The sequence below is a fragment of the Rhinolophus hipposideros genome, assembly GCF_964194185.1.
Source record: "Rhinolophus hipposideros genome assembly, chromosome: 1".
Lineage (NCBI taxonomy): Eukaryota > Metazoa > Chordata > Mammalia > Chiroptera > Rhinolophidae > Rhinolophus > Rhinolophus hipposideros.
In genome coordinates this window covers 26,037,157-26,062,568 of record NC_138047.1, presented here as the reverse complement: position 1 = coordinate 26,062,568, position 25,412 = coordinate 26,037,157, and the positions used below count along the sequence as shown (strand labels likewise).

Below are 25,412 nucleotides of genomic sequence, written 5' to 3'. Positions count from 1 at the left end.
AGTTCTCCTTCCAACGGCACTTAAGAGCGACTTCCATGTGAAGAGCCATTATAGTATCCATCTTCTAAAAATAGGAGGCAAACTCAACTGTGGAGTGGTTCTCCTTCGACATGTAATCCCCAAATGTATCCAGGCCCTTTGAAAGCATCTTTCCATCCTAGGTCCGTCATTCCTCTGCTGTTGAGGCTGATGATTTTCATACGTGTATTACAGGGGAAGAGGGCCCTCGGATTGACTGAGAGCCTCCTCCTACCTCACCCTATTTTTCTACATTTCTTCAGCAACCTTCTTCTTTCCTTGGAAGAAATTTCCTTTTTCTTTCACAGTCCCGTCTCCCCAACCCACTCTCTCAAGAAAAGAGCAACTGCTTCACCCCGAGAACCATGTCCCAACACCCTTCATTCAAATCTTCCTTTTTCTGGCAAAGCGCTCTAAAAAGGCGGGCGGGGACTCAGTTATCTCCAGACCAAACAGAAAGCAAACACGTCCCTACTGGAATACAGTATTTTATTTAAACAAACGACAACATAGTTTTAACAAATCCATTGTTCCCCTACAATAAAAAAAGCTTAGTGCATCTGCCTTGGGGGAACTCGGCGGCGGGACGGTAGTGGGCACAGCGGCCCGATGGCCAAAGGTACTTTTCGCACCGGAGCGGCCCCTGTAACCCGATTCTGCGGCCGACCCGCGGAGAGCGGCGGCGGGGAGGCGGCACCGCCCGGCGCGGCCGCGGGCACGGATTGGTCGCTGGGGCGGCCGGGCCTCCGCGCCTGCGCGGTGCTCCTCTCGCGCCGCCCATCCCACCGCCCGGTCGCGGGTCTGCGGCCTTAGGAGTGACCGGGTGGCAGCCGGCTAGCCGGCAGGCAGATAGCTGGGCGGCGGACGGGGGGCCCAGCCTGCTTTGTCCAAGGGAGGAGGGGGCCGCGTTCCGGGTCTTCAGAATCCCTCCAGACCCCGCAGCCTGCCTGGGCCGGAGAGTCAGAATCCGAGGAGCCGCGGACGCTCCACCCGGTGCCGCCGCCGCCATGGCTGCCATGATGGATCGGAAGTGAGCCTCAGGGCGACGGCTGCCGGCTCCCGCTCTTCGAGTCCCGGCTTCCCGGCTGCCGCCGCCGGGAGAAGCGCGACGCAGCGGACTGCTGCTGATTGTCTCGGCCTTCGCGACCCTGTGCCCCCCGTTCGGGCCCGCTTCCTCCCAGACTGAGCGGCGGGGAGTGGCTCCCGGCCTCCGGCCCCGGCGACGAGAAAGATGGCGGACCCGGCCGAGTGCAACATCAAAGTGATGTGTCGCTTCAGACCTCTCAACGAGTCTGAAGTGAACCGCGGCGATAAATACATCGCTAAGTTTCAGGGAGAAGACACGGTCATGATCGCGGTAAGTGACCTCCGCTCCGTCCCCGGGCACCGCCCCTTCCTTGAGGCCCGCGGGGCTGGAGTTCGGGGAAGTGGCGGTGTGCGGAACGCAGGGGGGGCGGTGGCGTCCCCAGTCCTTCCGAGCGGCGTGTCCCGGGTCAGACAACCGGGGCAGGGAGGCTGCGCAGCTCCGCGTTTGGTCCTGGGTCGCCCCCACCCCGGTCTTCGGGGCCGGGACACCGGAGGCGCCGGGACACCGGAGGCGCCGGGTCTGGGTCTGGGCCACTCCCCCGCCTGGGGCGCTGGAGAAACTGGGGAGCGAGTTTAGCGTATATTTGCGTATATTTAGTGTGTGTGTGTGTGTGTACGCAGTTACTGTTGCTGATGGCTGTTGGGGTTTTGGACTACCCCCAATTTACCGTTCATAAAATATGTAAGATTAAAGTTGAGCTGGGAACGTTGAGCTATGAGATCAGCCCCGCTGTGTGTTAAATAGTACAGCTCCTTAGATGTGTAGCCACATAGAACTACGAGTTGAACCGTATTGTTTAACCCCGAGGCAGGAGAGAAAGTTACCCAACTACAAAATACACCTGTACCTCGAATGTGTACCCGTCTGCTTTTTGTTAACAACTGAAAACGATTACTAGAGGACTATAGGAGTAAAAAGAAATAGGGTTTTTTTTTGAAATCGCAGTGATCAGTACTGTGTACAGATGTCGCTGATTCAGATTGGGTCCGGGGCCCAGAAGTAGCCGTCCTCTCACACTCTTAACTAGGTTTTATCGGGTAACAGTCTGGGTAAAAAAAAGTTAATTTTTTGTGCGTGTATATCAGACAGTATTATAAAAGCTATATATCAGACAGTATTATAAAAGCAAGCTTTTAAAACCAGATAAAATTTAACCTGTAAAACTAGATTTCTTGTTGGTATTAGATTTCTGCTTCTACAACTAAGGTCTACCTTGAAAAAGTTGATTTTAGTAATCCCGAGGATAGTGAGATACTGTCATTTTGAAGTAGAAAACATAAGATAATCAGAGTTGGCTGAATCATTGTCGGGGAGACCAGAAGGTAAAGTTGGTGTGTTTTTTGGGGGGTTTTGGTTTTTTTTTTTTAGTTCAAGAAGATTAAAATGGATATTAAGATACTGCATACAGAACAGTGAACTGTAACTAAAAATTAAGTCTTTGTTGGTAATGCTATGTGGCAGAACTTTTTTCTACATTGCTATCATGGCATGAAATTTTAATAGTAAGGTTTTTTTAGTGGCATTCCATATTTAGCATATTATTTGGACAGTTTAATTTGGAAATAGGACAGGGGTCACAGGAGATGGGACAGTGATAATTAAAAGCATTGCCATATCAGACAGGACTAAAGTTCTTTAGAGTTTTTATGTGCAAGTTTCCAAAGTTCAGGTCTAGAAAATGAATGTTGCTCCACGTTGCTTGTTAGGCTCTTGACAAACAAGTCATTAGGTTACTAACAACTGCTAGCTACTGCTGTGTGAAGACTGTCAAGCTGGTTCTTTGTTAACAAGTCCACAAGAAAATATCTTGCTGTAAATGACATCATAGTGAGGCCAAGAAGTTAAGCACAGAAGTAGTGATTCCTTTTCCTTTAGGATGATACAGGAGTATTTTACGTGGAATCAGGAGGCTTGTAAGGCCTGGGTTGTAAGTTGGCAAACATGAGTTTCTTAGTTTTTGTGATTACTCAGTCTCAACAGTGGTTGACACACAAAAGCTGTTTTCCTTAGACTTGTATTAAGAATGTCTTAATTCTCCAAATTTTTTTTTTGTGTTTACACAAATCTTAAAGAATTACCAAGATGCATTTTTTTTAATGCTGGAACTTGGCATTCACAAAATGTGTTAAGATTATGTTAGAAGGCAACCTTCTGATACCGCCCAAATATAACATAAGATACAAGGAAAGAGTGAAAAGAAAACAATTGCCACAGGAAGCACATTTGTGCTAGGTTGTTTCCTTTGGATAAAGTTATTATAAGTTTCTAATGTTTCCTCAGTAATATAAATAAATTTAAATGATAATATTAGAAATGATAGATGATTGAGCTGTTAATCAGCGATGAACAGTTAAGTTGGCCTTTATGTAAACTGGCAAGTGTTTTAGTCTTTTTTTAAAAAATATAAGCAAAAATACATTACAAATGAGTGACAAAGCCTTAAGACATGTAAGGCAACATGTTCAGTTCATTATTTTCAGGAACTAATCTTTTGCATATAGTAAGTCATTAATTACTTTGAGGTCTCATTTTTGCTCAGTTTTTTAAATGAATTATTTTACTTTTCAAAGGTTATTTGGGAATTTATAAGGGCTGCTGGGAGAAGTGAAATTAGAATGTTACTAGGTAAAATCTTCATGGTTTATTTGTTTTACTGGATCTTGATCCTGATTCAAAATAAATAGTTTAAGAAGGAATTACAATACAGAATTTGAAACTGAAGTATTTTAAACACTTGTACACAGTCTTGTAGTTAAATCGAAATTTAAAGAATAAGTTTTTGTTTTTTGCTTTTACTGAATTATAAGTTTAATCAGTGCTCACATAGAAAGTAATTTTTAAGGATTCTGATATTCATCTAAGTTCGGTTTCCAATATTTTGTCCATTTTTTTTTTCTTTTACTCATGTAATCAGTTATTTTAATATCACGTGACCCCCATGGCAGGCAAATCTTGTAATCTTATCATGTTTTTCTGTTTTGCCATCATAGTTTTTTTGTGTAACTAAGAACTTGAAGCTTTGAATATCACATATTGAATGAAATAAATAAATTATTTTATGAAAACCTTTCAATAATCCATTTGCTTTAAATAAATAAGAGAATTTGATATCTACAATAAAGGGAAGACAAGGGAAGCTCTATATGTAGTTCAAACGAGACTGCTGAAAACAGAAAAATCCATAGAAAAAATTACTCGTGTATCTATTTATGCATCATAAAGTGGAACATGCGCAGTTGCATTGTTCAGTATCTTTACTAATCATTGTTCCTTATATAGTATACTGTAGAGGCTGCTAGACCAAAAACAGTCTGTTGTAGTTCATTGAAATTAGAGAATAAACAATTAGATTGTCTTCCCCAGTTTCTTGACTACAGCACAAGATTTCTGTTTTCAAGTGAATGATGATTTGATGTATGATCTGATTACTTTAGGAATGAAAATTAAAAGAATAAGAGCCATTATCACATACCTTTACAAATATGGAATGTTAGTTAGCCCACAATCAGAGTCTAACTAAGGAAAATCTAGTATCATATAATCCCTTGTGATCTGATGATTACTATTTAAAATTCCGGAGAAAGGTATATCCCTGCCAGAAGGATCTCCTTTGTAACCTAATTTGGTGTTCAGCCTGGTTTGTGCAGACAGGAATCACTTAAGAAATGTAACGTATGGTTGCAGTTCAAATAAACTAATACATATTTGGTTTTGTCCCCTTGAAGACTAACGTTAGATGTCAGTGTATATTGTGACTGGAAGTGCCTTTGAAGATACACAGAAATAAAGAGTGCATAATATACTGAGGCCAAGAACCAGGTTTTATTTTTATTAAAAAAAATTTTTTTTTATTGGTGAACAATGTGTTTTTGCAGGGCCGGTCAGCTCCAAGTCGTTGTCCTTCAATCTAGTTGTGGAGGGCGCAGCTCAGCTCCAAGTCCAGTTGCTGTTTTCAATCTTTAGTTGCAGGGGGCGCAGCCCACCATCCCATGTGGGAATTGAACCGGCAACCTTGCTGAGAGCTCATGCTCTAACCAACTGAGCCATCTGGCCGCCCCTAATTTTTAATTTAACAATGATATACCTTCTAAACAAATTACTCAGTCCCAGCATAATTGTTTTTGTGTTTATATGTTCATAGTTGTACTTTAATAAGGTTGTAGAGATAGTTTACATATTTGCTGTGAGGTGATGCTAAAGTAAATAGCTGCATAATGTACATTTAAGGTGGGTTTTACTATTACCCATTATTTTTGGCATATCTCTTTCTAAATGGTTTACAAGTACTGTTTTTTATTAATGTAAAAATGGAGATAAGCACTTAAAGGTCAGTAATTCTTTTTATTCTTTAAATGTTTAATAAAATTCTATTTGACTTATTTTGGAGGGATGAAGTTATTATCTGCATGCTTTTATCTGTTTTCTATTGATTAACTTGTTTCTTACAAGCAAAATTAGAATTAATCATTGTTTAATTTTTGCTTTCATACTATTTTTTCCACCTCTGTTATTAAATGTATATTTTGGCTAGTTGCAGTTTCTTCCTGACTCTTTACTAGGTTGTGAGTTCTGTAAGACTAGAGGCTGTCTCCATTTCAATTCAGTTAGCATTACTTGATCACTTAGTTTTAGATCCTAGTATACAGCTTCTTAGTTTCGTATTCAAGGCTCTACACAGCCATATTCTCTATTCTTTGAACACTGTAGTCTACTAATTAAATGTCATTTCTAAAATTGTTACTCGTTTACAGTATCTCATCCCTTATAGATGCTTTGCTGGATAGATGAAGAGGGAAAATTATTTCCTTTTTGCATAGAAAAATATTAGCATGTTTTATCTCTGGGTGGTGATTGTTATTTTGATTGTACTTGTGTTTGTTTTCAGAATTGTTTTTCATGAATACATCTTGTATAATCAGTAAAACAATAGATTGTCTTTTTTCAGCCACAGCTGTAGGTTTAAATGTTAATGTCTCAGATGCTTCTTAGCAGGAAACTTTTATGTATGTCTTAGCCAAAGCATAATCAGACATTGAGATGCCTACTTTTAATTGACACCCAAGTGAGAGCATCTTAGTATATCCATCAGGAATGCTTTCATATGCAGCGGGCAAACAATAATTAATGAAACAATAATTAATAGTGGTTTAAATAAATTAGAGGTTATTTTTCTCATAAAAATCTAGAGATAGGCCCTTATTGCTATACTTACTGATGCTGTCATCCTCTGTCTTCCTTAGTTATTGACTTTTCATCATCATTTTTGCAAGATGGACATTACAGCTCCAGACATTCATTACAGAAAGGAGAAAAGGCAGCTTTAGCGGAGTTGGTCCTTTTCATAAGGAAAACAAATCGCTTCTCGGACCTCCCAGCAGACCATCACTTACTTCTTAGTGTCCAAAAGTGGGTCATGTGGCCACTAGTTGCAAGACGACTAGGCTAGCAGGTGGTTAGGTTTCCAGCCTATCTAGTAGGAGATGGCAGGTGGAGGGGGAGTTGGGAATGGCCTTGGATAGCCTTTTAGGAATGTCTGCTTCATTGTTACTTTTATTCCAAGCTTTGATGAGGGAGATTGTACTATGAAGAGCAAGGTCTTTTTTTTTGTTTTCAAGCCAAGAACTAGAAAGTAGTCTATAATATTAAGGATTTTTTTCTGAAGTCTTCAGAAAATTGTTTTATATTTTTGTATTTTTTGTATAATTGTTTTGTATTTTAGGGTTCAGCTTCCTTTCTTTTAGAAGAAACTAAAGAACAGGCAGACACTTTCAAATACCCAGAAGCCCCTTGCTCCTTTCTTTTCATCTTTCAATAATCACTTTCTCTCCTAGATTACTAAACTGTGAACATTAAAATATGCTCAGGTCTTGCCCATCTTAAGAAAATTATCTTTCTTAGACCCACAGCCAGTTTTCTGCTCTACTTGGTTACCTTGCATTCTTCTCTCAACCCATTCCAGTCTGACCTTTGTCATTGGATACTTTTCAGTTTTGCCTGACCATATAGCTATATTTGACACAATCACTTCCTCCTGGAAAATTCTTCCTTGATTTACATGGACACTGCTCTGATTTTTTTTCATTCTATGCCTCTGGCTCCTTCTCAGACTACATCAGCAGTTCTCTAAATGTGTTCCCAAGGTGGAGTCCCCCAGATCCTTTCAGGGGTCCCACGAGGTCAAAATTGTTTTCAAAATAACTATTGTAATTTTTGCTGTTTTGACAATTGCATTTTGTCTTTATTCCTTATATTTCAAACTTTACTTCCTTTGATTTCTTGAATGCTACAGGCTCCTTTCTGCCTTCAGATCTTTCTTTTTTTTTTAATCTTTTTAAAGTTTTATCAATTTATTTGAGGCAAACTGATGACATCAGCCTGGGAGCAAGATCTCAGATGCTCCCACCTTTCTGCCTTGGGATCTTTAAGCATCCTATTCCCAGTGCCTAGACTACTTACTCACACTCACCCTCCCTCATGACTAATACTGAAGATCAGCAGTAAGCTAGGTGCTACTTATTCTGAAGTTCTTCAACATTCCTTCTCCAGTGTTTGCCTGACATTCTTCAGCCTTCCCCCAAACTCAGGTTCTCCTGTTAAACGCTCTGAGTACTTTCGTAATACTGTCGCATGAGTCAGAATTCTAGTCACTTAATTATTTGATGTCTGCCTCACTGTTACTTATGGTCCACTAAAACAGTGAATCTGTCTTGGTTATCTTTCTAGCATGGGGTCTAGCATAATAGACATTCCATAAATACTTGTTAAATGAATGAATGGCCGAAAAGCTGTTGCAGTAAACTGTAAAGCTGAGTAGAGTAATGGAAGGAGCCCGGAACTCAAAGACAGATTTGGATTTGAGTTTCAATTTTGTTGACAACAACTTTTGTACCTTTCATGATTCTAGTTTCCTTAGCTGCAAAATGATATTAATACTGAAAGTACAGTCTCAACACCTGCCAGAGAAACCACTCATAAATTAAAAATTCACACAGCAAAATTTTGGTGCCTACCATAGTAGTGCTAATTATAATTACTGTGCTAGGCCCTGAAAATACAACAAAGACTAAAACAGACATTCTTGTTTTTGTGGTGTTTTATTTTCGTGGATTTGTGTTATATGATCCTAGGTCCTTTCCACAAGGGTTCTGTGACATGAAGTGATGCATAGAAGGGATCCTATTGTAAAGGTTATATATATGATATCTTTAAATTAAAGGAGCTTAGAAATGCCTTCACCTTTAATTTGTGTAGTTGAAACTTTTGTTTCTGTTTTTCAGACCAAACCTTATGCATTTGATCGGGTGTTCCAGTCAAACACATCTCAAGAACAAGTGTATAATGACTGTGCAAAGAAGATTGTTAAAGGTAAATATGTTTAACCTAAGTTGTCCCAGCAATAAGTAAAATTTTGTTTGTGATCTTTCCTATGTATCCAACATTCTTTTTCATTTTAATACCCCTTCTTATTTAAACAACTTCAGCAATTAATAAAAAGTTCAAACACAATTAGTAAACTTACTGTTGCTCAAATTCCATGATCTAACTTATATGCAGTACCTAGTGAAAGAAGTTGTTTTAAGAATTATAGTATTACTCTACAGTGTTATTGGGAGGTGCATTTCTATTAGATATTCCCCGGAGAGTTTCTAAGGTAGCTATTTTAGAAATATAGCAGCATGAGGTTAAAAATAAAATAGACAAGTTTCTAACAAGTACTAAAAAACGGCTGTGTGCCATTCTTTCATTCTGTTGTTATTCCTTCCCCAACGAGTTATCTTGTATCAGCAGAAAAACCCTTGAGGAATTTAACACAGGTTGTCAAGGGTGAGAAAAGTAGTATATTCCAGTTCATACTATTAACTTATATTAGGATATTTTTCAGTTTTATATTTTTTAAAACCATAGAACCCTAAAGCTGTGAGGATGTTAAGTGATTATCTGGACTTCGTTATAGAAATCCCTTTTCTCAAAGGGATCTTACAGTTAAATAGCCATTACTTTATGATTTATTTTATTTTTTGCCAGCTCTAATTGTTAAAAAAATGCTTCTCAGATTGAGGCAAAATCCGTCCTGTAGCATTTCCCAGAATAGAGGTTGGGCAGGTTAGTATTAAGTAGGAACACAGACAGTTCATCCAGTAACAGGAGGGGAGGTAGAATTTATGGATACATAATCTACATAAAAAGTAGATTTAAAGATGTGATGGAGGGGAAATGTCGTGTCTTTTTTTTCATATTCCATTTTGTCTATGATACAGTGAGCAAAGTCATCACAGAGAGACAATGGGGGAGGAGGTTTTAGGAAAAAGTATGACGCCAGCTTCTAGCAGCATGAAGTGAATGGGTTAGGGAAATGTGGCGATATTGCCAGGCAGCATAAAGGACCCACTTGAGGTTAGCTGCCAGAAGAGTTGAATTTACCCAGTTGGGGTTTTGCCAGGCAAGTACAAAAAAGAGGGAAAGAAGGGCAAGAGAATTGAGGCTGACTCTGTTGTCAACAGTGATGATAGTGGAGACCCGTGGAATCTAACGTGGGTGAGGGGACGGAGGACATAGAGCGAGCAGATTTGAAGGACAGTGAAAAAAGGTGGTGAGATTTGTGTGTTACAGTCTCTGGAGTCAAAGGCTGGTTGTAATCCGGGTACTAGATAGAGTATGATCATGAACTCCATGGCATCTGAAGGAGTAAGGGACAAGATCATGGAGAAAATTAGGTCAAGGATCTGAGAGGCCAGGGTGTTTTAGTGGGATCATCTATTCCATAGACATTGAAACACCAAGAATTAAAACGGGAATGGTATTGGTGAGGGACAACGTTCTGGATGCTGAAATCTTCCTAAAATGAGGAGAATTAACTTGTGATTCTGTAAATGATGGCAACAGAGGAACCAGTGTCATCTTTTGTTGCGAGCATCAAATAGCTTTGCAAATGGATTTCTCCATGATGGAACCCAATTGTATTCTTTGATCGTGACATAACATTTGTCATCAGTGTGGCCTAAGATAACATTAGTTTTTTAAATAATGTAAGGTTACTGATTCAGGAATTCATGGTCAATTTAAATGTTCAAATCTTTTTCACATCTGTTGCAGACAGCACTAAACCCCCATTCACACTTGAATACTGGAGTTTTTTAAATCTGAATGCAAGCCTTTAAAGTGCAAATTCCGTTTTGTTCATATCTTGATGATATTTTGAGTTTTGTTTTTATAGTTACCTTCCTAGGGTTCTGAGTTGCCTACATATCTACAAGAATATGATGAAAAACTTGGATTCTTTTATGAAATCATAGTGCATGACTCTGGTATTTCCCCAAAGTACCATTTGGGTGACCCTATCCAAATGGGAAATGAGGTTGTTCATCCATAGCTTTTCCTTAGTGGAATGTTGGTATTGTTGTCTGCAGCTCCTAGAATTTATCGTTTTCCCCCTTTGAATAGAAGTATAGGGACATGTTGTCTTCCCTACCTAGCTGTGCTGCTGGCGGTTTAGGCTCCATGCCCCAGACCCATCTCCTCCTCCTTCTCCTCCTCCTCCTCTTCCCCCTCCCCCTTCCCTTTTCCGTCATTTTTCCCCCATCTTCCCCCCATGTTCCCCTACCCCCCTCCTTTTTTTTTCCCCCTAGCAATGGCCTAATAAACCCTTTCTTTTAAAAAGACAGAAGAAAAGAAAGAAAAGTATAACATTTACAAGTTAGTCCTCTTCTGTTACCTTCATTGTCTGTGGCTTTTAAAACTTACATACAATAACTGAAATTTTTATCCATGGGATGGAATTCTCTTATAACTAGAAACTTGGGCTCATTTAAAACTCTGACCATCCTACCCACCTCAACCTGAAAGTCTGTCTTGACCATGTTTATTCTGTTGTTCTATTTTGAGGGTAATGTTTAGAAAATCATAATAAAATAGGAATATTTCTGTCTTAGTTCATTTGTTAACATTTTATCTTTTCTAGGTAATGCACGTCTACTCATTCATTATTTTTCTGTGTCTTTTAAAAACTCTTTAGGGCCTTAGTTTTTATAAGACCCACTTATAGTGGGGCTTTTACCTTTCTCCTACTGTTCTAGTGGTTTTTATCTTTTGTATATTCTCAGTCTCTTACTGTGTTTCCCCGAAAATAAGACCTAGCCTGACAATCAGCTCTAATGCGTCTTTTGGAGCAAAAATTAATATAAGACCCGGTCTTATTTTATTAGAATATAAGACGGGTCTAATATAATATAAGACTGGGTATAATATAATACAATACCCGGTCTTATTTTACTATAAGACCCAGTCTTATATAATATATAATATTATAATATAATACCGGGTCTTATATTAATTTTTGCTCCAAAAGATGCATTAGAGCTGATTGCCCGGCTAGGTATTATTTTTGGGGAAACGTAGTAATAATAGTCTCATACCTACCTTTTTCAGAACTCTTTGAAATCTGTCCTTAAATCTAGGATACATGTTTCTACTCCTTTGTTCTGTTTTATTACTGTTTACAATTCTAAGTTTATATCATTCTTTTCCTGAAATTCCCTTCTTTTCTCCAAATTTTGGTCCCTTTTACTTCACCAGCAAGTTCCTGCTTTACTGTTTGGAATCAAGGTCTGAATACCAGTTCCTGTCTTTGCAGTATGGTTAAGAACACACAGGCTTTGGAATCATACAAACGTAGATTGAAGTCTAGGCTTGGCCACTTTCTAGCTCTGTGACTTTTGGCAAGTTACCTAACCTTTCTAAGCCTTTCTAAGTCAGTCTCCATTTCCTCTTTTGCAAAATAAGGGTACTGCAAGGATTTTAAAGATGATTCTTGAAGAAGTACTTCACCGGGGCTGGTACAAAGTAAACGCACAAACAGACTGCTGTTTGTTTTCTCTATGTCCTGAGAAGGGGAAGCATTTTCTTAATTTAATCAACCACAATTGTACTTGAGATAACTCATAGCCTAGGATATTTTCATTTTACAAAATTAGACTTCAAGCACTTGTTACAATAGAAGCTTTCTGTCATTATCTCTTTCCTGCTTCTATGCCAGCTTTGTCATTTATATTAGAAAGGTATCACCTGGCTATGACTTTTTCCTTTCTTATTCACCTAAGTGCTGTCTGCCATTTTGGAGGAGTTTGGATGTAATAGTTACTGTGGGTCTTGTCCTGGACAAGGATATGCGGGTGACAGTTGCCAATTTAAATACATAGATTTAAAGAGAGAGATGGGGTAGGGGTAGGTGATGGGTGTCTGGTGAGGTGTGAGGACAGTAAACCAATTAAATAAATACATGGCAGGTTGAACTTGGGGCAGTCATGGCAGACAGATCAAGTGGAAGACCGGTTAGAAACTGTTGGTAGGCAAGGATCAGCAAAATGATGAGCTAGCTGATATTTCTTCTGAGTTGTAGATTTGATGAGCAAGCTACCAGGAATGACCTTGAAAGCAGCAGTACTCTCTGGGCACTCCCCTGAGGTTGCATTGTTTCATAAAATTCTGTACAACTATATAACTTTTCTGTAGATGCATGTGATACATTTTTTTTTCTTTTGAGCAAGGTTTACCAACTTGTATTCTCTTTTGAATTCTGAAATCTCAGTGACGTCTACAAGTTTGTTTCCTCTGTAGGAAGTAGTTGTCAGGTATTTAGTACTTGCTTTATGCCAGGCATTGTACCAGGCCTTATAAATTCCTGTTTTCTGCCATGGCTTCCAGACCTGGACTGTCTGCCACTGAATCCACATTTAATTTTACCAGATGCAGCCTGTGTGTATTTATATTATTTCCTGTGTTCCTTGAGAATACAGTGTAGTGGTTAAGAGCACGTCTTTGAAGCCAAGACTGTCTGAGTTTGCATCCCAGCTCCATCTTATTAGCTGTAGAACTACAGGCGAGTTATTTAATCTCTCCATGCTCAGTAAAATGGGACTGAAAATAGTACCTTGCATAGAGTGTTGTGAGGATTAAATACATTAATATATGAAAAATTACTAATCTAGCACGTTATATGCTCTCAAATGTTAACAATAATAATTTTGTATAACTTCTAATTCTGTTTTCCTCTAAGCAGACATTTTGTTAATGAAGAAGCTGAAGTTCAAAGAGATTAAACAACTTTTAGAAAGTGATGTGCTGTTGTCTCACTTGCTAAATATGTTTTTTTTGTTAACAAATTATGAAAGAAATAATATTTATCCATGGTTGCCCACTTCTGTCTTTCTCACAAGAACAGTAGAAGTATATTTAAGAGGGGAGAGGCTTTGGAAAGGTGCTGGTGTTAGAGATGATGATAAGCACTCGGCAAGCATTCGAGTTCCTATTACGTGCCAGGCACTGTGCTGGTAGTTAAACATAGTCCGGCCTCAGGGAGTTCACAGGCTGCTGAGGAAGGCAGACAAGTAAATTGCTGGTTGCAATACCCAGTGATAAGTGTTAGGATTAAATACAGATGCTGTAAGAGCACATAGGATGGGGCTCATATCCAGATTTATTTGGGGGTGGGTTGTGGAGTTGGGTTGGAGGAAGATGTAAAGCCTGAGTTGGTCTTAAAGTATGAACAAAAAGTAGGGAGAGGGAGGGGTGCCCTCCAGGTGGAGAGATGACACATGGGCTAAATGCATGCCCACATGAGAAGAGTACCACGTGTGGGGGGCAACATACGTTATGGAATGACAACGAAGTTGAACCATATAAAATTGTCAGATTTGACCCTTTTTTACCAATAAAAACATTGGTACCGATAAAAAAGCATTGTGAGGAGAAGGAGGTGGGAGATGGAACTGAACAGTAAACAAGAGCCAGGTCAAAAAGTGTCTACTTTTATGTGATTATAGATGTGTGCTCTCTAGGATTTTCAAATAGATAAGTATTCGTATTTTTTAATAGATCTATAAGTAAAATATGTGTTTAATTTTATGTAAAATTTACCTCAGAAGAATAAAACTGCGAAGTCCTAAAGTCTAGTTAATGGTAAATGCAAGGCTAAGTATTTAGGTGGGAATGGATTGAAGTCTGCAGTTTACTTTGAAATACATTAAAAAATAAGATGGATGGCTAGCAAACAGTAAAATAATAAAATAATGGTAGAATCTTGGTGCTGGTTATAGGGATGTTTATTCAATTTTTCTGTATGTTTAGATATTTTAGAAAATAAAATGGTGGAAGTGCTGGTGATGATGTGGACAAAAGGAAACCTTTCTGCACTGTTGGTAGGATTGCAAATTGGTGCAGCCACTATGGAAAACAGTATGGAGATTCCTCAAAAAGTTAAAACTAGAACTACCTTGTGACCCAGCAATTCCACTTCTGAATATCCAAAAAAATCCAAAACACTAATTTGAAAAAATATATGCACCCCTATGTTTATGGCAGCACTATTCACAATAGCCAAGATATGGAATCAACTGAAATGCCCATCAATAGACAGTTGGGTAAAGAAATTGTGGTACATTTATACAATGGAGTATTATTACTCTGCCATAAAAAGAATGCAATCTTACCATTTGCAACAACATGGATGGCCCTAGAGGGTATTATGCTAAATGATATAAGTCAGCCTGAGAAAGACAAATACCATATGATCTCACTTATGTGTGGAATCTAAAGAACAGAATAAATGAGCAAACAAAATAGAAATAGACTCAGATGCGGAGAACAAACTGATGGTTGCTAGATGGGAGGGGGTTGGGGGTGGGGGAAAGGTGAAGGGATTAGAAAGTACAAATTAGTAGACACAATATAGCCATGGGGATATGAAATACAGTTTGGGGAATATAATGAATAATGTTCTGTAGACTAAGATAGGTACTGTACTTAGGGGGGATCACTTCATAGATTATATAAATGCCTAATCACCGCTGTACACCTGAAACATATAAAATAGTACTGAATGTCAACTATAATTAAATATGTGTGTGTGTGTGTGTGTGTGTGTGTGTAGTCACGCGATGTACAGCATAGGGAATATAGTCAATGGTATTGTAATAGCTATGTACAATGTCAGGGGTAGTAGACTTGTGGGGTTATCACTATGTAGGTGAAAATGTCTAATTATTTTTTTTGTACACCTGAACCTAATAAAAAAATAAAATTTTGGGAGTTAAATCACTATAAAAAGCAAACTCAGGGATAGGTATGAAGATAGGCAAGAAGTGATTATTTTCCTAATACAAATATTACTGCTTTGGTGATAACGTGGCATATCTAGAAATCACCTAGTCATTGCTATGTCCCCTCTGTCCAGAGCAGAGCTTGGATCTTTGCAAGTGCTCAGGAAATATTTGAATGTTGAATATTCCATAATCTCTGTAGTCATAAAAATTTTTCAATTATGTTTAAAATCCCAAATACGAATTATTGCATACGTTTATTACCCTAGGAGCCTTTGTATAATAGTTTTCACATGGCACAAATGTATTATAATAGCATATAGACATAGGCTACTAATGTGATCTTGGGAAAGTCACTTATTCACCTACAAATATTTATTAAGTACCTATTGTAGTTGTTAGATAATTGGATCCATATCATGAATGGACCCTTTATAGATTTAACAAATTTTGGAATTTATGCTTAGTTTTATGTGATTGATTAAAAAATCTTAAGCAGAGGGTATGCTGTAAACATACCGGGAGCAATTATATATATATAAAGGAAGTGAATTGGAAAGGGTCTGCCTTTTTCCTCCACATTATTTCTTCTTCAGAATTGCTGACAGAAGTACTGCAATCCCATCTATTTTAAATGGAATTCTTGAAATTGTTTTGCTTTCCTTCTTAAAACTAAAAAGATTTTGAAAATGTTTGAAATCTCTTAAAATCTTCCCAGGGAAGTAAATACTGATGCCATCTTTCTCTCTTTAATGTTTCCGTAAGAAATTTATTAACCTAGTTAGTTGTGCCCGATATTGGGATAGTTTTCTTCCCTCCTGTTTTAAAATAACCAATTAAGAAAGCAAGTATTGACTTGCTAATTTACTTTACTATTACTGGCTGCTACTTCCAACCAAGGCTTCTCTATTCACTTAGGCATTCTCTAGAGTAGGAAGTAATGTCAGTACTTTTTTTATCACCAAAACAGAATAAACAGAATTCCTGAAAACTAGAAATCAAAAGGTCGCCTCCTTTTTCGCTCATATTCTCTTTTTTTTTCCTTCAGCCTAGGAAAGGAAGATACTTAAATGTTAATGGTAGATTTTGAGATACACAAAGGGCCAAAAAAGATATTTTTTTAATTTTACAGGCAACCTTCTGATAATTGATTTTGAAGTAAGACTGGGCTTATAATATTTTGTGTAAGGAGGGATGTATGGGTTTGTGAGATTTAACCACCAATCAACCACCAATCAATAGTCCCATTTCTAAATGCTGATTCATATCTGTATATAAATTGGCAGAGCATTTTTTTCTTTTAGATCACATAATACTTTGGAATATAGATATAAGGACATTTGAGTATACACTGACATAAGTGATGCTTATAAGCAACAGAATTTAAAATTTGTTTCTTACAGACCACAGAAAGTAATCGGCTGGAGAGAAAATAATTGCTTAGCTGGATCATCACTAAGAAAATTATTAAATGTGTTAGTTATTTCCTTTAATGTCTTTGTAAATCTTTCATGTACTAAACTTTGGTGGAATCTTCGTATTAGTGTAAAGACATTATCTGAATTTTCCTCATTGTTGTTCCCACAAATATTTTATTAGATTTGATTATGCATGGATTAGGAACAGGGTTAATGTGTGTGTGAATTTGGTAGTGTTTTCTAACATTCTGAAGTAATTTCTTAAGAATCTTGCTTAAGGGGGAAAAAAATCCCTTGAAATATAAAATCTCTTATTTTCTTCTAGATGTACTTGAGGGATACAATGGAACAATATTTGCATATGGACAGACATCCTCTGGGAAGACACACACAATGGAGGTAATATTTTATCATCTGTACTTGGATGTGATTTGCAGCAGAGACAGTATATTTAGTCATTATTTGTGAACTTATACAGTATTTTTGTGTAACTTCCCAAAGTGTGTAATAGGTGAATTTGGTTTTTTTAGATATTTGTACAGCCGTCTTCACCAAAAAATAGCAATAATTATAATTCCTATCCTCTATTGACTATAAGATGTACATTGAAAGTTTCGAGTTATAATTCATATTTCAGTTTGTTTAAGAAGTCTAATTTTGTTTTCTGTAGGGTAAACTTCATGATCCAGAAGGCATGGGAATTATTCCAAGAATAGTACAAGATATTTTTAATTATATTTACTCCATGGATGAAAATTTGGAATTTCATATTAAGGTAAAATACTTGGGAAAAGATTGTATTTTATTTTAAACCTAGAATAAGTATATTCTAAAAAATAGTGAATGATAATTTCCTTTTACAATATATTTTAAGATACTTTGGAAATTATTTTATGGACAGGTATAGTTAAAGATTATTAGAATTAGTAAACTTGGATTCTCATCTGACATTAGATGACCGAGTTAAACAAGTTAGCTAAGTCTCTTTTGCCTTGTCTCCCTTCTCTGTAAAATAAAGGAGTTTGTTTTACTATAGAACTCAAAGGTTCTTACTACTCTAACTAGTCTAATTCATTTTAGATGAAGATATGTAATGGAAATTGCTTCTTAGTTATGTAAGCAGCTTAGCGAATTTAGGTCTTTCCATTAGAATATGAACTCTGGCTGAGTTGTTGATAACTGTCCCCCTAGTCTGGATGTTTCCTGGCACTCAGAACCCATTAAATATTTAATGAGTAATAGAATAAATTATTTTATAATTTTAATTGATTAATCTTTTTTCCTTCCATTTCTTTGCCCTTTAGGTTTCATATTTTGAAATTTATTTGGATAAGATTAGGGACCTATTAGATGGTAAGTTAAATTCTTGCTCTTAGATCGTTTAAAAATAGCATGTATTACTTTTTTTAGTAGTAGATGTGAGGCCATTTCTTAGTAATTGTATGAAGTAGACTTAAGTTGTAGGAAACAGACATTTAAAATTTAAGCTGAGTGCCTTTTAACACATAGAATAACTTATTTAAAGTAGATGTTTATGGTGCTTCATAAGTAGTAATTAGAGCATTGAACTGGAGTTACAGAACACAAGTCCTGAGTTTCTGTCAGCTGCCAGTTAGATACATTGTTTTTGGACAAACCATTGAACCACTCTGGTTTAATGTTTTTATTTCCAAAACGTAGATGGTAGAGATTCAAGTGCATCTAAAATTCCATATTGCTGTGTTGGTTTCTATGTAAATCTCCTACTATTTCTACGGGGTCTTTTTGTAATAGTGATATTTTGATATTTTAAAAGTTTACCTATTGTTATTAGGCTACTCTGGGAAAGAAAACAATCAATTGAATTTAATAGTCAGTGTTAGAGTTTAGGAGAATTGGTAATATTATTTCTGTTTCTTTTTCAGTTTCAAAGACCAACCTTTCAGTTCATGAAGATAAAAACCGAGTTCCCTATGTAAAGGTACTTATAAAATAATACAGAATGATGGTTTAGAAAAGCCCTGTAATAAGAAATTTTAAAGATGTTGACATACTTAAATTATTTTACAGGGATGCACAGAACGTTTTGTATGTAGTCCAGATGAAGTTATGGATACAATAGATGAAGGAAAATCCAACAGACATGTAGCAGTTACAAGTAAGTTGAATATTTATTAACTCTAGTTAAGGTACAAAACTGTCTTAAAATATTTTTATCAAGTTGATTAACTGTAAGATTTTTAAGCTAAATAATGCTTTAGAAATTATTAGTAAAGGAAAGCCATGTTTGTTTATAGTTGTCTTTGTGTAATTTTATTGCAGATATGAATGAACATAGCTCTAGGAGTCACAGTATATTTCTTATTAATGTAAAACAAGAGAACACGCAAACGGAACAAAAGCTGAGTGGAAAACTTTATTTGGTTGATTTAGCTGGTAGTGAAAAGGTAAAATCTTTATATTCTGATAGATATCTAAGCATTTTTGAGAGTTATAAGCACTGATGTCAATGCTTTATGATTACATAAACTCAATAATCAGTTCCAAATCTCTTATTTGGACCATAGTCTAATTCAACCAGTAGGTGTTACCTTTAACTTAAGACGTATGTTTTTATCGAGAACTTCTTCAGCTTATGTTGTTACAAATTTTATGTGGTATCCTTTTCCTAATTTTTGGTATCTTTTATCCATATTAGCAAAGGGCTCCCTGGGGAAATTGGTAACTATCAATTTCTGATTTAGTCATTTCTGATTTGGTTGTACTTATTTCTTTGGCCTTTGGATGATTATTTTATTATTATAGTCCTATATAATCTGACTCTAATTTATGTCAAAATAAGTTCAAATGTTTCAATATTGACCCTGTGACTATTTTTACTGTTCTACTAAATTTGTTTTTTCTCATTAGAGTGACATACCTATTTCCTTCTACTCAAAAAAGTCTTAAACATATCCTTTAAAGGCTGTCTCTAATTTTACAAATTCTGAGAGGCCATTTTTTTCAGCCAATATTGTTAACATATTTATACACACACATCTTAAAAGAAGCAAGTTTGCTCATATGTTTAAATTTAGTTTAGTCTCTGTTCTAAGGGTTCTATCAACAACATGCTTTAGCAAATTTTAGAAAGTTCCTCTTTTTCTAATGTAGCAAAAGGGACTAACAAATTAGTAAAGTATAAATGTACGTGTTAAACTGGTTATTTTAAAGAGCACAGACTGAAAATAAAATTTGGTGTCTTCTTAATCACATTCTTATCCTACAGATAGTTACTTAACTAAGTCCTCAAAAGAGTAATACTTGAGCGATAGTGGTACCTGAGAGTAAACACTTGGCAAATAAAGTCATGAAGCTTTGTTTTTTTTGTTTTGTTTTGCTGGTTACTGATGACCTGAACTTTTTAGAAAATTCAAAGAAAATCATCTTAAACTTAGAATTTTCTTTCTTTTTTTTGTATATTTTATGTATAGGTTAGTAAAACTGGAGCTGAAGGTGCCGTGCTGGATGAAGCTAAGAACATCAACAAGTCTCTTTCTGCTCTTGGAAATGTTATTTCTGCTTTGGCTGAGGGTAGTGTGAGTATACATGTCTTTTATTTCCCTGTTCTTACCTTATGGGGAATTACTTAAATGCCTGTGTGTGTGCGTGCGCGCACACATTCGTGCGAGTGAATGAGAGATTCACTGTTTGAATCTATGTATGAGTTTGTTGTCTCAGGAATTTATTTTATAGTATTAGTATTTATATCCTAGTTCTCATCTTAATAAACAAAATAACTGAAATCACTCTGTAGTTTATTTTAAATAGCATATTTATATAACATTTTATTATGTAGAAACCCGTTGGTCTTACATGTTTTTTGTTTTTGTATGTAGACATATGTCCCATATCGAGATAGTAAAATGACAAGAATCCTTCAAGATTCATTAGGTGGGAACTGTAGAACTACTATTGTAATTTGCTGCTCTCCATCATCATACAATGAATCTGAAACAAAATCTACACTCCTATTTGGCCAAAGGTTTGTTGTTAAGAAAACACAAAGTCTGAATATAGATAGGCCTTTTGTCCATTAAATCTAGGAAAATATCAGGTAGATATTATTCAAATCATTGCATATTGTTAGTGTGCTGGACACAACTTTTTAATAGACATAATGAGTAAGGTCCATTTTTTTAGACTGCTTGGGTTTGAATTAAGTTTTAGTACACATTAAAGTCAAATGTTAACTTTTAATTCAGCATTAAATAAGCATTGAATCAGGTGATACAGTACAAGTCTGACAAATATAATCCTATGTTGAATAAATGACAGTGTTCAAATAATCTATAGGAGATGGTTAGCCTAGGAAAATAATGATGGCTTCATCTTTGACCTCCAATGATGAATTCTTAATTCAGCCTTGCAAATGAATTGGAAAAATATAGGCCCTCATGTTTTATTTTTATCAGGTTGATTTTTTTTTTTTAAGCTATTCACGGATGTGGGGGCTGACCCAAATTTAGTTGGGGTGCGAATGAGTACTATACTAATTATGGCTCTTAGTATTTAGTCAACAAGTTAACGGGACAAGAATAGTTAAATTACTTAGCCATATATATGTGTATTACATAGAGAGATTAGATACCAGTTGAAAATAATTTCAGTCACATTCTTTTTTCCCCTCCAATTACTTCTCTTAGGGCCAAAACAATTAAGAACACAGTTTGTGTCAATGTAGAGTTAACCGCAGAACAGTGGAAAAAGAAATATGAAAGAGAAAAAGAAAAAAATAAGACCCTGCGGAACACCATTCAATGGCTTGAAAATGAACTTAATCGATGGCGTAATGGTAATAACTTCAGAATTTTTTACTTTTAGTTGTTGAATATAGATTTAGAGCTATTTTATAAATTTGATTTAGGTGTGAATATAAATATAAACAAAGCATATCCATTTTCACTTTTTAGGCATTAGGGAGCATCAAATAAAAATGAAGTCTTTTATATTAAATTCTGATTTTACCTGAAATAATAAATAGAGGTACAAAGGCCAACTAAGAAGCTATAAAAGTCACGAGATAGCAGGGTGCCTAAGATTAGGGTGAAAGCAATAAAAATTACAAGACTTGGTGACTGGATTTAGAAGCTAGGGGAGAGGAAAGTCAAAGGTAATTCCAACTTTTCAAATCTCAGGAACTGAGCAGATAAGAAAGTCGGTAAGAGCTACTGAAATGGAATAAAATTGAAATTAATTAGTTTTAGATAGGTGGAATTTTGTTAATCATTCTGTTGTCTTATTTTAGGAGAGACGGTGCCTATTGATGAACAGTTTGACAAAGAGAAAGCCAACTTGGAAGCTTTTGCCGTGGATAAGGACATTACTATCACCAATGATAAACCAGCAGCCACAATTGGAGTTACTGGAAACTTTACTGATGCTGAAAGAAGAAAGTGTGAAGAAGAAATTGCTAAATTGTACAAACAACTTGATGACAAGGTAGATACTATTCGTGTTCTGTTTTGTTCTAGACTGTTATTGACACAGGTGTTTTTATTTTCTAATTTCAATATTATTAGTCCTTGTGACCTATATACATCTTCTTTTATTTCTTTTAACCTTTTGAAAATCACTGCGTTAACAAAAAATAGAAAATCACAATTTCTGTTTCTATGCAGAAACTATGTATAGGCATGATTTTTAAGCTAAAGGAACTTTCTTTTTAAAGTAAATTTGGCATTGGGTCATTGGAGAGCTTTAATGAAATTGCCTCTTAGAATCAGGGATCTGAAAACTAGTAAAAGATGATGTAAGAGATTGGATAGTGAAAATAGGATCAAGTGAAAATGTTATCTTCTTGGCTTTGATTATGTCAGTCAGTAGTGTGAAAAACAAATTATGAACAAAATAGAGAGGAAGGGAAAAATGAGTAGTAAAGAGACTAGAAAATAGTTCTGGTTTTATTTTGTTTGTTTTTGGGTGGCATTTTTATGTATTTTAAGTTAAAATGGCAAGTTGGATGTGGCTGCCTGGCCATTATTTTCAATAATAGCTTCGAACATGTTAATTATTTTTTAGTATTTAATGTATTTAGTGAATAGCTTTTTTTTCCTTATTGCATGTTAAATATATTTATACACTTTTTCTTATTGCATGATAAATGTTACAATTATTGATGATTGAAAAAAATTCCATCTGTTTTAACTTATTCAACAATAGCTATGTTGAATTTGGAGACATGATTTTGAAATATTGGAGGGGGGAGGTGATAGTAATCTTACATTTTGTGGTAGGAAACAATTAGAACCAGGTTGTGAGCTACTTTAATTTGTTACTTTAATTCTAGGACGAGGAAATTAATCAACAGAGCCAGTTGGTAGAGAAATTGAAGACACAGATGTTGGATCAGGAAGAGGTAAGTTGAATACCTTTCTTATTATTTCCAGAAATGCTTTATAGTTTGTCATTATCATTTCAACATAAAAGATGAAGGAATCTACAGAGCTCAGATTATACTAGAGTACGTTTTTAAATTTTTTGAATGTGTGCATGCTTCACTTGATATGCTGTGAAATTGATACATGGATAGAGGCACAGATTGACTTCATCTTAAGGTTAATGTTGACTTCTGTCAAACTGAAGGGGAGAGAATACCTTTTTTAGTTTTTACTCTTTAACATATAACCTGGATTTTTTTAAAACTCTCTTTTACTTATCTTGCTTAAAGTACAGTGCTATTTTGTCTCCTTATTCTCCCCAAAACATTTCTTACTGGGAAAAACTTACACTGCATTAGAGTAACCGTCAATCCTCCCCCCCCCCCCCCCACTTAATGAAAGGTATAGTGTTTACAATGGAAACGAGGGAAGAAGTATTTAAGAACAATGTTTTATTGTCACTTACTTCACCACACTATAGATATAGGCTAGGTCTGAAGGGATTATTCAATTTATTAAGTAAGTATTGATTTCTGAATCCTATTGATTTTGTCTTTGATAATTTATAAGTTTGGGTATGCTCTTATTGTGGGAATAAGAATGTCAATGAAGAAAACCATTTTTTTACTCCTTCACATTTCTACCTTCACCTAACCTGGTGTTCATTTCTGCCATCTTTGATTCTTTGATTCTTTCATCTTGATTCTTCTAAGTTTCTCTTCTCTAGTTTTTCTCCTAGTGTCGACCCTCATTTTATCTCACCTGCAAAGTAGGGGAGATAATTGAAAAGTGGTCCTTCATTTAAGGTTTGTTTTGCAGAAGGATAGCAAAGACTGTACAGCTTCAGTAAGAAAGAGATACCCACCATCAGCCAAATTAATTCTGCTCAGACCATCTTTATACTTACTTCAACTATAGCACTTTCTCAAAGGGGCACTTGTAATATTTGCAAAATTCTTCATTATGTTGTTTTGTCTTGTGCATCATAAGACATTCAGCTGGCTCCTGCTTCTAAGGGCTGTTAGCCTTCTGCCCCATTAATATTCCCACACGTTTCCATTGCCCCTGCTTAAAAGCCACTTACCCTGGATGGTTGCGGTATCCTCCTAACTAGCCTCTTAGCTTCTCTCCAGTTCAAATTTTGTATGCTGATACCAGGATTTCCTGAGACATAGCTCAGAAGCCACCCCTTGTTACCCAAAGAAGATCTAAACTTTAAAGCAAATCTAAACATTTACTAATTTCTTTTTCTCACTATTCATGAGCCTAGAATGCCTTTGTCTTTCTATCATGTTAATTTGCACATGACTGAAATCTATCTGTCCTACCCACCTTCCCTACAGATAGAACCCTGTTTTTCCCTATACTACCAAGCACTGTCATGTCCTGTCCCTCCTTTATGGCTCTTGTATTCCATTTATTTATGTACCTATTTTTTCATCTAGATTCCTCAATGGCAGGGTCTTTATTTGATTTCCTTCCTGTCTCCCACAGTGTCTAGCACAGTGCCTACATAGTAGATACTAGGTAAATCTGTTGAAAAATTAATGTTACCGCAGTTAATAGCATCTACATTTCCTCCCGTTTGTGCTTAGCAAATATGTTTTTAAAAACCTGTATACTATTGGTAAAAATACATACTTTACTCATTTTTTAACTCTTCCATTTTATTTTATATATTTATTTTTATTATATCAGGTATACAAAACAACAGTGATTAGACATTTATACACCTCACAAAGTGATAACCCCACAAGTCTACTACCCATCTGACATTGTACATACCTATTAAAATAACACTGTGTTTCCTATGCTGTACTTTACATCCCGTGACTATATTGTTTTTCAAATTATAGTTGACACTCAGTATTATTTTATATTAGTTTCAGGTTTACAGAGTAGTGGTTAGTCATTTTATGTAATTAATTTATGAAGTGATCCCCCCAAAAAAGTCTAGTACCCATCTGACACTCACTATACAGAGTTTTTACAAGATACTTTACTCTTTCATCTAGCTTCTGGCATCTACCAGGAGGGATCAAGATAATATGCAAGCTGAGCTGAATCGCCTCCAGGCAGAAAACGATGCCTCTAAAGAGGAAGTAAAAGAAGTCTTACAAGCCTTAGAGGAACTTGCTGTCAACTACGATCAGAAGTCTCAGGAAGTTGAAGACAAAACTAAGGAATATGAACTACTTAGTGATGAACTGAATCAGAAATCGGTAGAATATAGTTTTATTTTGTTAATTTTCTTAATACTTTAGTCCATGTATTCTTAATGAAAACTTACCTAAGTATATGGAAGATAGATAAAGAAAATATACCAACCATCTAGAAAAACTGTCAGTTCCGTTCTAACAGTTTGCTGAGACTTAAGGCAATAAATGAAAATCAAATC

General features: G+C 36.1%; 1 protein-coding gene across 2 annotated transcripts in view; it reads left to right on the top strand.

The window, feature by feature from the left end:
* The first annotated feature begins 790 nt into the window (after positions 1–790).
* The window catches only part of KIF5B (kinesin family member 5B), a 39,323-nt gene continuing 14,701 nt past the window's right edge, over positions 791–25,412 (top strand). Inside the window, exons 1-14 of one of the 2 annotated variants that reach the window (XM_081057587.1) lie at positions 791–1,375; positions 8,383–8,470; positions 16,942–17,015; positions 17,287–17,391; positions 17,921–17,969; positions 18,521–18,576; positions 18,666–18,753; positions 18,918–19,042; positions 20,069–20,173; positions 20,474–20,619; positions 21,281–21,429; positions 21,883–22,076; positions 22,924–22,992; positions 25,030–25,236. In XM_081057587.1, coding sequence (XP_080913713.1) covers positions 1,250–1,375; positions 8,383–8,470; positions 16,942–17,015; positions 17,287–17,391; positions 17,921–17,969; positions 18,521–18,576; positions 18,666–18,753; positions 18,918–19,042; positions 20,069–20,173; positions 20,474–20,619; positions 21,281–21,429; positions 21,883–22,076; positions 22,924–22,992; positions 25,030–25,236 — 1,581 coding nt within the window. In that variant the 5' untranslated portion in view covers positions 791–1,249. The remainder of the gene's footprint in view (positions 1,376–8,382; positions 8,471–16,941; positions 17,016–17,286; positions 17,392–17,920; positions 17,970–18,520; positions 18,577–18,665; positions 18,754–18,917; positions 19,043–20,068; positions 20,174–20,473; positions 20,620–21,280; positions 21,430–21,882; positions 22,077–22,923; positions 22,993–25,029; positions 25,237–25,412) is intronic. The other variant, XM_081057588.1, reaches the window with a different exon arrangement.